The sequence below is a fragment of the Pocillopora damicornis genome, chromosome 2 (assembly GCF_964200805.1).
Source record: "Pocillopora damicornis chromosome 2, jaPocDami1.2, whole genome shotgun sequence".
Lineage (NCBI taxonomy): Eukaryota > Metazoa > Cnidaria > Anthozoa > Scleractinia > Pocilloporidae > Pocillopora > Pocillopora damicornis.
The window spans coordinates 33,242,695-33,255,583 of record NC_142671.1 but is presented as its reverse complement, the minus strand read 5'-3'; the positions used below and the strand labels follow the sequence as shown (position 1 = coordinate 33,255,583).

The 12,889-nt window shown below is 37.2% G+C and overlaps 2 protein-coding genes across 2 annotated transcripts; both read left to right on the top strand.

Moving 5' to 3' along the window:
- Nucleotides 1–1,060: 1,060 nt before the first annotated feature.
- On the top strand, nucleotides 1,061–8,896 carry LOC113670025 (acid-sensing ion channel 2). The gene is made up of 6 exons (XM_089197979.1): nucleotides 1,061–2,514; nucleotides 3,806–3,953; nucleotides 5,282–5,347; nucleotides 5,997–6,165; nucleotides 6,673–6,764; nucleotides 7,146–8,896. Exons 1-6 carry the CDS (start codon nucleotides 1,480–1,482, stop codon nucleotides 7,259–7,261), a joined length of 1,626 nt encoding a protein of 541 aa, XP_089054105.1. The 5' UTR covers nucleotides 1,061–1,479; the 3' UTR covers nucleotides 7,262–8,896.
- Nucleotides 8,897–9,411: 515 nt separating this feature from the next.
- On the top strand, nucleotides 9,412–12,474 carry LOC113670038 (dynein light chain Tctex-type 5). Its single transcript, XM_027186123.2, has 2 exons — nucleotides 9,412–9,899; nucleotides 12,147–12,474. Exons 1-2 carry the CDS (start codon nucleotides 9,599–9,601, stop codon nucleotides 12,449–12,451), a joined length of 606 nt encoding a protein of 201 aa, XP_027041924.2. The 5' UTR covers nucleotides 9,412–9,598; the 3' UTR covers nucleotides 12,452–12,474.
- The last annotated feature ends 415 nt before the right edge of the window (nucleotides 12,475–12,889 follow it).

The window sequence follows — 12,889 nt, the reverse complement described above, 5'->3', positions numbered from 1 at the left end:
ACGTTTATTGCTTATTTGGAGACGAATGATATAAACTGCGAAAAAATGACCGAAAAATTTAATTTTACCGTTTGTGGTTTACAATTTGCATTCCGTTTCCATTTTAAAAATCGACAAGAGAAGCGGGTGATTTTGCAAAGGTCTGATTAAAACATGACCTCAGTCTTTCCCAACTTGAAATTATGGCATGTTTTTATAAATGCTATCGTGGAATATGTTTAATTAACTCAGAGGTTCTTTTTTTCATGTCTCAGCAACTATGGAGGTTTTACTTAAATCCCGCCTCTTCCTGTTTTGATGGATTTGTATAGGAATTGAAAATAGGAAAATATTCCCCTCTATATCCTTGAATTTGGCTCGTGATTTAGATGTTTTCTGAAACTTCTGATCAAAATTGGATAAAAGGAATCTCACCCAACCATCTATTGATTGTAGCGTCCCATTATTGTTTTCGCTTTTCTTCACTGTTTTCTTTTCTTTCTAAGTTCATGAAGTGTCCTCAGCCGCGGAGCCAAACAAACTACTTGTCAATTAAATTTTACAATGGATATTTCATCCTTTTTCTCAACCTGTCGCTGTATTTTTATCGTGTTCGTGTTATTTTAGTATTTTTCTTCGTTCTTGGTGATTTTACGTGAAAATTGGAAAAAGCATATTAATAATAAATAACATTTGTGGGCGTCTACCTCATAAAAAAGCGACAATTTAAAGGCCTCTCAATAAGCGTCCTACGGACTAACTCAGTGGGAACGACAGCGCACCGTTAGAAAGAAGATTTTTGCTTGAAATTATCTCGTCGTATAAAAAACGGTCTTATATTATTAACTCGCCATCATATTTGGATGACATATAATTTATTACTTGAAGACAATTTAAATACGTTAAGACGAATAAATCACGTATTTTCCAAAATACGTAGAGCAGTGTCAATAATGATAAATGCAAGTAGGTTATTTTGCTTAATGGACTAGACACGGTAAAACTTTCTTAGAAACTCCTGTCAGTGCTTTGTGGTGAGAGAAGAAGTGGGGTATCGTTAAATTGCGTTAGACTGGGAGAAATAAGACACAGGGTGATATGTGCGGTTATTCTCGGCTATTCTACCACCTGTCTGTCTAAATTATCCTCTGAAATATAACAACGCGACTAATTTAAATTTATGACTTCCTTTGACATGCAAATTCAGGTTTAATGGGCAGAATAACAGGTATGGTGCACTGAATACCATATCTGATTGGTTTTTTCTACTTCATCCAAGCAGATCTGAGATAGATTTAATTAGAGGCCGACATGGAGAAATAAATATATATATAAGAAAAAGTTTCGAGGTTTTGGTTCAAATGATCTCTCTGGCCTTTATTTATGACAACGTTCTAGCAAAGTTCCGTAACTTTTGAGGTGACGCTGTTTGGCTTGGCAATCTCCGTGTGGTGTTTTGGTTAAGGTTCGTTGTTTGCTGGGGCAGACGCAAAAAGAAAAATGTCGAACTTATACAACGAGAACGACTCCTCTGCGGAGGAGACGGGGGATGTTAAGATTCTCATCAAAGGTGGTGACAAGCTCAGCCCGGGAACTAACAATGTGTATGCGTTTTGCAATCACTGCAAGAAGGACATTTCTGTCGTGTACATCAAGTCGGAGACGAACGGTAAAGAATTAGCCGTGACGGAAACGTTGAAGACAAATTGGCCAGCTGTGTTTGAAGGGGGATTTCCTGAGAACGACTACGAGAAATGCAAGAAGAACAACGATTATGAAAGCTGCAAGAAGCTGTTGGATGAAAAGAAGAAGTCTGATAAGATTCACGAATTGTGGGTTTCCTTTCTAGACTCGTGCACGTTGCATGGGTTTCACTTTTGCTTCTCAGGTAACCCACCTGTGCGCCGTGTAATATGGACTTTATTACTACTCGGGGCATTCGCGTTATTCTTCGAGAAGTGTACAGTGAGTATTAAAAATTACTTTCAGTTCCCTTTTACCACCACCACGCTTATTGTCTACGAGAACAGTTTGGTGTTCCCTGCGGTAACTCTTTGCAATTACAATGATGTTCGCTTCTCCAAAATGAATGGAACTCGTTTTCACGAGTTATATTTCAGAAAAGAGATTAAGAGAGAAAACGTCAGTCACCTCATGGAGGAAATCTCAGGAGAAGAAATGACAAACACACTGTCAAATGCCGCCCATCGACTTGACGAAATGATTCAGGAATGTGAATGGCAAAAAGATTCAAAATGTGACCATAAAAACTTTACCGAGTTTAAGAACGCTGATGGAGATGTTTGTTTTACGTTTAACTCCGGTAAAAATAGCTCAGCCCTTTTGACGAGCAGAACGGGTGAAGACAAAGGCTTACGTCTTCTCATCGATGTTCAGCATTATGATTATTATTTTGCTGTTGAAAGCGCAGGCTTCAAGGTTATTTTGCACGACCAAGATGAAACTCCAGTTAAAATGCAGGGCTTAGCCGTATCTCCTGGGTTTACGACATACATGGAACTAAAGAAGAAAAAGGTGCGCTCAGATTTCATTTACTTATAGTTTTTGCAGTTAAGTAACAACTTAAAATCTATTTCTAATTTCATGGCGTCGGCTATATCTCATTCATTTTTTGAAGTTTTCGTTAACAAAAAAGCGGTATCTCGATTCCGTTTGAAACTCTTTTTCCCCCTTTAGAAATACTTCTTTCAACTAGTTAAAGTTGGTTGAGGAAATTTAAAAATGGGAAGTTGAAAAGATGAAATCTCTACTGAGAACAACACGATTAAATATTTCTTTGTATTTAATTGAGCAAGAAATGTAAAAGTTATTTAATCAACACCGTTATCGTTACTTTTAATTCTAAAATTGAGTCAAAGATTTATTGATAAGATTTCCTCATTTTTTTTCATCGTAAGCAAGAAAGTCTTAATTTGAAATACTAATATTTTGTCTTCGGTTTGCCCTTTCAACAATGGAAAGTAAATTGAATTAGCACATTTATAGCAAGGTGTCCATATTTAGTAAAAAGTTTTCATCCAAAAAGCCTTTTTTTTTAGGAGAAATGTATTGCGTGCTTGAGATTTTTGTAGAAATTACGCCCTGATCTCGTATTTCGATTCTTAATTAAAATGTAAAACGTAATCCTGTTGAAGCGGCTAGCCTCAAACTAAATCAATCAATTGGTGGAGTAATTGGAAGATGGCTGATCGGTAACGTAGCTTTATAGTGAACCGGAGTATTCTTGATTTAATAAATCTAATGTTGCTGACATTGACATTTAACAGTTGGTTCATACGTCAGCGTGCTTTCATTGAGAAATGAAGCACGCGGGAAGTTTGGAGAGCACGAAAGATGTGTAAGAGTTGCTCGAGGCGCAGCCGAGAGCAACTCTAGCTTCTTGAGTGAACCAATTGTTTTACAACATTTTCAACCCGATGGAGATTTTTTTTTAGTGGGATTTGTTTGCTGATGTCATGAACGTGCACAATAGGAATATGAAGCACGCTCGCGCAATTGAATTTGATTACACAAATTTACTGGCTATGTTATAAAAATGCTTTTTGCCGAATAAAAGAGGGAATTCAAGTCGAAATACAAACTTCAATCATTCTCAAAAGTTTAATCAGATACGTTCATTTAAGTATTTATTCATTTATCTACCCATCCGTTTATTTATTTATTTATCCATTGTTTTTCCATTCGATTATTGTTTAAAAAATGTCGCTTATTGGTGGCGAAGGGGGTCAGAATACAATCAAAAGATTTGAGTTAGACTGTTACAAGCAATTTTGCTCTCTCTTGATGTATTGGAAATATTTTCCAGATCACGAACTTGCCTTCACCTTACCGAACCAAGTGCGGGATGCCAAAGCTACGCTTCTTTGACAAATACAGCAAATCCAAATGTTTCTTGGACAAACTTACCCGCTATGTTGTCGAAATTTGCAAGTGCCGTGATTGGTTCATGCCTGGTAAGTCTGCTTTCATTGACGAATTATACATGGATATCATTTCAGATATTTAACTATTTTTTTCGCCGAAGGCGATATGAATATTGGTGAATAATCCTCGATACGAATAATTGTTTTAATATAATTCCTCAGGCTCTTTCGAATTCGGTTTTAAATATTCGTTTTGATGTTGAAACCATTCTGTTTTAATTGTTTTCATCACTAGTACCGCGATAAATAGCCAGTTTTCACTAGAACTTGATAGGTAAACTCAATTCAATTAGTATAAACTTCATATCTTTCTTTTAAGAAGTGCTCTTCCGAATTTCATTTTCTTTACCGCTTTCATCACTTCCTCGATAAAACTGACAAAGCGTAAGGCAGCCATTTTGAAATTTAGTGCTGGATATGACGCAATCTTCGACCAATCAAAGCGCACGCATCTCTCTTGACAGCGGAGCAATCATACTAATAACAACTGTTTTCCCCATTAAAGCTATTTTCGACTGAGTTTCGAAAAAGTAAGAAATTGCATTGATTTTGCTGCACTCCATTCAATGATAATTGGTCTGAAAAACTTGAACATCGTCTCAACCGATCAGGTGCGAAAATAAACTCTCTATTCTCCCGCTTCTCACTGAGCTTGTTCTCACATTAAGCTCCCATTCCCTCTTTCGGTTCAACAAATCGAGTGTGGTTTAGCGTTGTCTGTACTATTACCAACAACGATATTCGTCTTTTTTCAGTGGCCAAAATGTTGTGGACTCACGAGGCGAGGCTAAGTGAGTCCGCAACAAATGAAACAAGTAAATCGATCCTTTCAGTGCGTGACCATTGCGTGACCATTGCTTGACTCTTCCGTTACACGTTGACGCATGCAGCGTTGTCTGTACTCTTATCGACAACGGCAAACTGGCCAATCAGATAGCGGTATTAATGCCAATTGTGATAAAAAATACGCTTCCCATAGGTTGAACTCCTCTCAGTCCTTACAATTATTTTTTATTGCCACTATTATCATTATTATTGTTATTATTATAATTATCGTAGTCTTTGCTGGTGTTCTCTTTGTGTATCAGTCAGGCGCAAACCATGCACCTAGGGCATCAGCCACTCGAGTCAATCATTCTGTTCATACACTGAGCACCTTTCTGAGGATTTGCGCAGATCCCAGCACGCAGATCTTTTGAATCTCTGTCACAGTAGCTGCTTCTAATACTTTCTTTATGTTTTCCACCATCCTATTATTATTATTATTATTATTATTATTATTATTATTATCAATTTTCCTGCGAGTGAGTGAGTGAGTGAGTGTTCCGCTGATGACCTCACCAATAATGTTTCTACAGGAGCTGATGAAGGAATTCCTGTCTGCGATCTCGTTACGAGCGAAAAGTGCATGTGGCCGGCTTGGGGTAAGATACGTTTGTGTAATAGAGCCATTGCTGTCAAGTCAAAGATGATTCTTGACTCTGGGAGTAGGAAAAAAATTTATGATTTAAACAAGAACGTTAGATTTTAGTTCGAAATGTTGTCTGTAAGAAAAGATTATGCTTCAAACTTTAGACTGCACCAGGTTTTCATGTAACAAAGGCTTAAATCATAGTTAGTAGAGAAGAATTATTGTCATAGATATTAAAATCATAGGTGAAAGTTTGTTGTTAAGCAAACCGACAGTGTAGAACCTTTTGTTTCTGGCGGTTTGGTTTTTCGCATGTGTTCTTGAACGCGTTGTGACTAAGTGAGCTGAGGTGAGGTCTGTAAGGGGTCTGGTGATGATAATGAGTGTCAGAGCTCGGCCTCTTCTCGACTAGTCTCAGCTATCTCTGCGGAAGGAGAAACGTGCTCCCTGCAGCGTTAATTATAAAGGCCTGTTCCGCGGATTATCAAAAAATTGTTCATGCCAATTCCAAAGCCTAAACAAACATCAAAACAAAGGAATCAGTCAGGCTTCATAGCCGTTGCAATTTATCATGAAACATGATCTAAATGAAAATCTTACCTTTTCAGATTCTTAAGAAATAGGTTCCTTTGTGCAATTTCTTTCTGTATGAAAACTTTCAGTGCATTTCGAAGACAAGAAGTTGGATAGGTGTCCTGTGGCATGTGAGAGCGTGGAGTTTTCAGCTCAGTTGTCGTACTCTCGCTATCCAGCCAATGCTTATGCTGATTTGCTTCTGTCCAAGCGGAAAAATTTGACGGGAACACCCGAAGAAAACAGGCGATTCCTCAGGTAGTGTGACATCGCAAGGCGTCACTTTATTGAGTCCTCCCTACTATATACGTTTTTGAATAAAAACGTCTACATTTTAGATGTTTGAATCATTCTTGATAACCTATCTACCACTGATAGCTATTTAGCTATAGCTACGATCAGCGTCAAAATTAGTGGACACATCATACTTGAAGAGTCCTTTATATGTATACTAGAACACTCCTGTGTCTACCACACTCTAAATCATTGAGAAGATCCCCGTCTCCCCCCTCCCCCATTCAATGTTGGAATCAATGAACAATGAATCAATCAATGGAATCACGAAACAGCATTTTCCTTGGGGGGGGGGGGGAGGGAGCGAATAGGTTAACTTAACAAGGGCAAAGGGATAAAATGAAAGTAACAAGTGGGTTTAAATGGTCAATATTTCAATAATTAAGTCGTCGATTGAAGAATGAAAGTCTCTATCTCTGGTTCGCGTATAAGTTACTTCTTATGTTTTGATTTTTTTTACTTATATTTCAGAGATAACCTTTTGGAGTTGAGGATTTATTTCGAATCTCTAACTTACTCTGATGTGAAACAGGTTCCCAGTTACGATCTGTACAATTTGTTAGGTGGGTATCATTTTTTTGATTACTGTCATTTTTCACTTTTTTTATCATTACTTACGGCACCATACATTACTTAAAATACACAAACCTTCTTACGACACATTACTTACAATGCACCACTTACGATATAATCCTTACAATGAGATGCTTGTATCAGGTTTCTCTGACTGGCTATTTGAACCCAGGTATACTCCTGACTGGAGAAGGGCCTTGTAAGTGTTGCCCGAAAACAAATTACCTGGTCATGGTTCTAACCCAGACCTCTCGACCCAGAGTCCAGCACTTTAACAATAGGGTCAACTCACAGTGTTTCCTTGGTCACTGAGAATACTAAGGCCGGAAGTCGTCCTCAATCTTAACATACGAGTTAACATCATTTTTCAGGTGACGTGGGAGGTCAAATTGGTCTCTTTCTCGGCGCCAGTCTCCTGACATTGGTCGAATATTTGGATCTTCTGGCAATGGTGCTATTTACCAAATACAAGTACCACAATAAGTGACAAGCACATATACAGGGACTTTGTTAGTTTTGGAAAAATTAACGACTGACATAATATTCAGTATGATTCAATTTATGGGAAATTGCTATAACTATTCATGTCTCAACATATAATCGATGATATTATTGTATTAAAAAAGAAACTGATAATGATAAATGATATTTTTTAGAAGAGATTTCAACTACGAATCCACACAAAAAATGTGATGTTTTGGTTTGGTATTTGAAATCTTCCCCTTAAAAAAATGTGAAGAAGCTGAATTCAATCATCGCAATTCTAAAGATGAACGTGGACAACTTTTAAAATTCCTGTAGAATCAAGACAGTTACATTGCCGTGCTGCCTCGTTAAGGGTGGCAATGCAGGATATTTAACAGCATTATCTGGTTCCACGATGCCGGTGAAACTTGCACGACCGAATATATTATAGCATCATCTTCATGAAAGCCATCTTTGCAATTGGAAAACTAACCAAAATTTGATAAAAAAAAAATCAAAAGACTTTGGACCTTTTTTTCCGTAACTATCTCATTGCCATTGATGTAAAGCTTTTTAACAAAGTTCTCGCGGCAACTCTAAATTTGGGTGCATTTGGGAGTGGACGAAAATGACGATAAGTATTTCTCAACTGATCTGTTTATTCACATTATTATTGTATTGTAAAAACGCGGGTTTATACATTTAAGAAATTCTCTCTCGTTGGCACTTATAGCAACAGAAAAATGTTTTGAACTATTTAATCCGTAAGAATAATTGTATAGCTATCATATTTGATAATAACAACTATGATACGAAATTGTGACCAAAAAAGGCTCTCAACGGTAGGATCGTACACGTAAGAAAAATTCTTTCTGTAATATCTATTTTAGCTTGAAACTCAGGGAGACCATTGTTGATTAGTTGGAGAACGTAGAGTAATCCTGACCGCTTTGGCCTTGCTTTACTTCGCTCTGTGATTGGTCTAAAGAACTGGCGTTACCCTCTCAACCAATCAGACGCCAAGGATATTCTTGTGCAGCATTTCTTTCAGCACATCACAATATTCGCCGTATAATAATAAATGTAGTGAATGGAGAGAAAAGAAAGGAGATTTTTTTGTTACTGCTGTATAGATTTAAAGGAAGGCTGGATCTATTCTGCAGACAGTCATTCTGAAAATCATACCTATAATAAGTTTCTTATGCGCAGTGACATAATTTGACATAAGTGCTTGACTCAAACTCCATATTCAAAACTGTGATGAAGATGGGTATTTTGTGGTTAATGGTTAATTCTCCTCATTGCAAGTTCGCCCCCTAACGTAAGACAAGCTCGCCCCCTACATTAAAAGGTTGATTGGAGGCGAACCTGTAATGGGGTGAATTTATCGGTTACCATATTTTGATCTTGTCAGATGATGGTGAATCAAACTGTTTTGTGCTTTTTTAGGTCTCTTCCTTTGAGTTGAGGTTAGTATTTTTTTTTTTTTTAAGCAAAACGTCAAGATTGTCACTAAAGGTTGTTAAGATTACTTGTTATCTGATGGTCAATTTTGTCACTGAGCACGCGATACTGATATATGGTTTGAAATAAATCGGAAATGCTGTTTATAAAAAGATAACTGTAACAATGATAAAATCAATGCTTATTGACCTGACGTGTTGTATCATTGTCTCTTACTGTCCTTTGTCATGTCCATACCGCCTCTCCTCACCCAAACCCCCAACGCAGGTAACCGTTTTAGCGATATTCGCATCTTCACAGGTTTGATCATCAGAACAAGATTGTACCTTTTAATTTGCTTTGGTGACTTCTCAAACTTTATTAGCACAAGTTCTGGGGGAAAGCCTCGAAGAACGCGGCTTTCTCATATCTAATGATTCTTTTCAGAGCCGACAACTTATTCAAGGCAGAAGACATCCTATTTTTCTTTAAATTTTGCCTACTTTTGTTTCTTGACGGTTAATCTAATTATTTTTCACGGTGTTATTCAGTCCATTTAGAATTTACTAGTTTAATAATTGCTCAGCCCAATGGCTTGCGGCGAAAAAATTAAGAAGTTATAATTACCGCAATTTTTCCGGGTCTTTACTAGATGCCGACTTTCGGAAGTTAATTTCCCAAGGGACAATTATGGAACATTAATCATCACTTCTGACGGCATGTTTTCTTAATGCAAACAAAGGGTACGCGAGTTTACGCATCATTTAGTCTTCGAGAAAAAGCCAATGCAAGCAAAACTTAGCTTTCAGTTCGCTTTTGTTATCATTGATTTTTCTATCATTTTTACGTTCGGCGAGTAAGAAAGATTGCGAAAGAAATTTTGGCATCGGCTGCCTTACGTTAGTAACGAATTAACATGACTGCACTGGAAGCTTCAAATATGGCGGACGCGCTCCAGGGTCAACCGAGCAAAACAAAATCTAGAAAAGCTAGCCTTGGACTTACTTCGACCCGAAGCTTTTTCGTCAAGAAACCACCCCAAGCTCCCTTAAATCAGCAGTCAGGATATGACAGTCTTAGACTGAGAAGTGGCAGTACAATTCGGGACGAAGAGTTTTCAGAAGAAGCAGAGCACAAACAGAACAGCCAAGCGGAAATTGTTAATTTGGAGAACACATATCGTGTGGGACCCGACCCAGCGAAGAAATTCTCTCCCGGTAAACGTTATCATTTATGGTCTAGTCTTGTTTAATTTAAGTATAAGCGTGTTGATGCAATCTTATTTTGTCTTGTTTATTAAGATTATTTATGTAAACTTTCTGTGGCGTGATGCCAGGGAAGTGATATATTGGTCTTGTGCACAACTTCCTCATTATAACACATCTTCCCGTTCCTCTCTCCTGTAAGAAGGAACAACCACGTTGACTGACAATGGGAAGAGATCACGTGGCCCCACTTTGCCTAAAAAAAACAATATAACCCTGATAATTTTTGTGGATTTTAAAAATACAGGGCACTCTCAGGATGGATTCTTTAAGCAAAAATATTATGCGAAAGACGAAAATGTGAAATAAACTTTAAAATCCATGAAAAAAAGACATGGAAAAGTTAGATAAAAGTATAAATTAAAATTGGGAAAGAAAGTTGTGATTAATAATTTTTATCAACGTTGTCTCGGCAGTAGTAAATTTAATCCAATAGAGAAAACTCTCCTTATCTCTTCTCACGATGTTACTTTAAAGAGCGTATGGAGATGGTATATTTTTAGCATTGTAAACAGCGGAAAGTTCTCAAATAAAATCTAAATATAAGTTCTTTACTCATCACCCTCTTGAGACAAAAAATTAATGCCATGTTCAAAATCCCAAAATGCATCTTGATATGAATAAATATAATGGTTTTTATATAAATGAAATACTTATGAAAATAAGTGCAATTGAAACAGCTGATAACAGATTAGTTTTAATCATCAGAAAATTGAAATTGAGCTCACTTTATGATGATCTCTTCCTGTCACATACAGTACGTTTTATTTCTTGTTGTAAAGTTGCATATCTCAGTTTTATTGTTTTTTTAGAGGGCACGGTAACGAATCCTGCAATCTGATTGGTTCTTTACCCGGTCAGTATTTTCCTATCTCTGCCCACGGGCCACGGTAACGCTTTCGTGAGTCGCCGAGTACATCCCAACTTTCGTTGTCATTTTTTCATAAATATACCTCGTTTTCCGGCTGGGCAGTATTTTAAAGCAAACAAGTCGGTCATTACCTCAAGCCGATAAATAACTTATAAATCCTCTCTTTTCTCTCTCTCAAATCACTTTGGTTGACAGAAAAATATTGGTTTCAGAATGAATTTGTATAAACAATAGTGTCATTACGTTGGTTGACAAGCGGCCTAAAAACCGTCTGCAATTAATTTTAATCATTCACAAAAAGTACCCAGAAAGTTAAAACGTGAGGTATTTGGTTACAGTTAAACTGAACGATGGAACTTTCATTAATTTAATATCTGAATTTTCTCGAGAAAATTGTTAGTAGTGAAAGAGCGAGCAAAGTTTTAATTTAAGTTCTACAACAAATATAGGCTCCCGGTGAGTCTTTCCAATTCCGTTCAATTTGGACATTTGTACCGTAAATTACACAACAGAAACTGAAGGAATTTTTCGAGAAAAGGCCGCATTAAATTCCCTTGTGTCTCGTTGGAGCGTGCCGTTCGAATTTAGTTTTTGTGAAGGAAAGACCAGATTTACACACGCCATTGCAGCAAACAAACGAGCAAACTCTCACAACTTCAAAATAAAAAAAATTGAATTTATTCACAATTACTTTCCTCGCCGTTTACTTAATGAACAGAGGTAAATCTTCGTACATGAATGAATCGTCGATGAGAGTGAATAATACTTTCCGTTAGATCGTTGACTGATTTTGAAGAAAACATTGTCGTGACAGTCCTTGCCAAACTAGTTCCGTTGTTTTCCAAATGTTCTTATGTTTTTTTTTCTTACACGCTCTCTAATTGACAGGTGTCAGATTCTGACAGATACTTGTAAAAATAATGTTTCATAGTTTGTTGGGAAGCCTTTTAAATCACCTTTATCGTTACGGAAATGAAAATGTTTCGCTGAGGAATCTCTCTTTAATTTGCATCACCTCTATTTTAACTACCATTTACTCGCTCAAAAATTGTTCAGTTTATGGAAGATCTTGCCGTATTTACAGCCCTAAATCATTCGGGTTCTTTCGGAAAGAATTTCATCAAGTTTAAAAACAATAAATATGTTATTTACCGGCTAAGGGTCGGTCCGTATGGTGAAAAACTGTGACCTCGGTCTTGAAAATGCTGCCCTCGGCCTACGGCCTCGGGCAGTATTTTCAAGACCTCGGTCACAGTTTTTCACCATACGGACCTCCCAGCCGGCAAATAACATATATTTATTTATTCACCTCTACGATCCCTTCACAGTCGCTGCTAAGAGAATTGCAGAAGAAGTGTTGGCCAACCGACTCGCAAATGTGAGCTACGATCCGAATTTGTGTCGAGATTTAACACTGCAAATCTCGGAAGAAGTAAAATCTCAAGTCAAACTGCTCGGCTTCGATCGATACAAGATCGTGTGTGTGACGCACATTGGTCCGAAGATGGGCCAATCGATTCGGATAGGAAGTTTGTGCTGTTGGGACGAGAAAGCCGACAACTTTGCGGAATGTAGCTTTATTAACAACTCTCTGTTTGCTGTGGTCTTAGTATTTGGCGTATATCAAGAATAAATACAACAATCACAATATGTGACAATACTTGAGGTGATTTGATATAGCGTGAAGAATTACTATCGGTGTTAAGATAAAAGTTTGTTACCACAAGAAGCCAATTCTATTCTTATTCTGGAAATTCATGACATCCTCTCTCTCTATATGAAGAGTATGCCAATAATCTTGGACAGAAACAAAGGTGACATAAATTCTAAAATGATAAACGAAGCCTTATAAAGGCCGCTGACGCGATAGAATCCCATCATTGAAATGGAAGAATGGCGGGTTAAGAGTCTTAAATTCGATATATTTTGTCCCAGACTATAGTTGTCGAATTTTGTGCTTTTGCATGTAGTTGTTTTTGATCAGCTACGATTTTTTTTTTTAAATAAAGACGACAACAACTTTGGGTAGCTCAAAATTGGGACTGAAGTGGGTGACAAAGTGCTCAATTAA

Coding starts and splice junctions, on each gene's coding strand:
- LOC113670038 (XM_027186123.2), top strand. CDS start 9,599: ATGACTGCACTGGAAGCTTCAAATATGGCGGACGCGCTCCAGGGTCAA. Junction 9,900..12,146: donor AGCGAAGAAATTCTCTCCCG/GTAAACGTTATC, acceptor ATCCCTTCACAG/TCGCTGCTAAGAGAATTGCA.
- LOC113670025 (XM_089197979.1), top strand. CDS start 1,480: ATGTCGAACTTATACAACGAGAACGACTCCTCTGCGGAGGAGACGGGG. Junction 2,515..3,805: donor TGGAACTAAAGAAGAAAAAG/GTGCGCTCAGAT, acceptor AATATTTTCCAG/ATCACGAACTTGCCTTCACC. Junction 3,954..5,281: donor CCGTGATTGGTTCATGCCTG/GTAAGTCTGCTT, acceptor ATGTTTCTACAG/GAGCTGATGAAGGAATTCCT.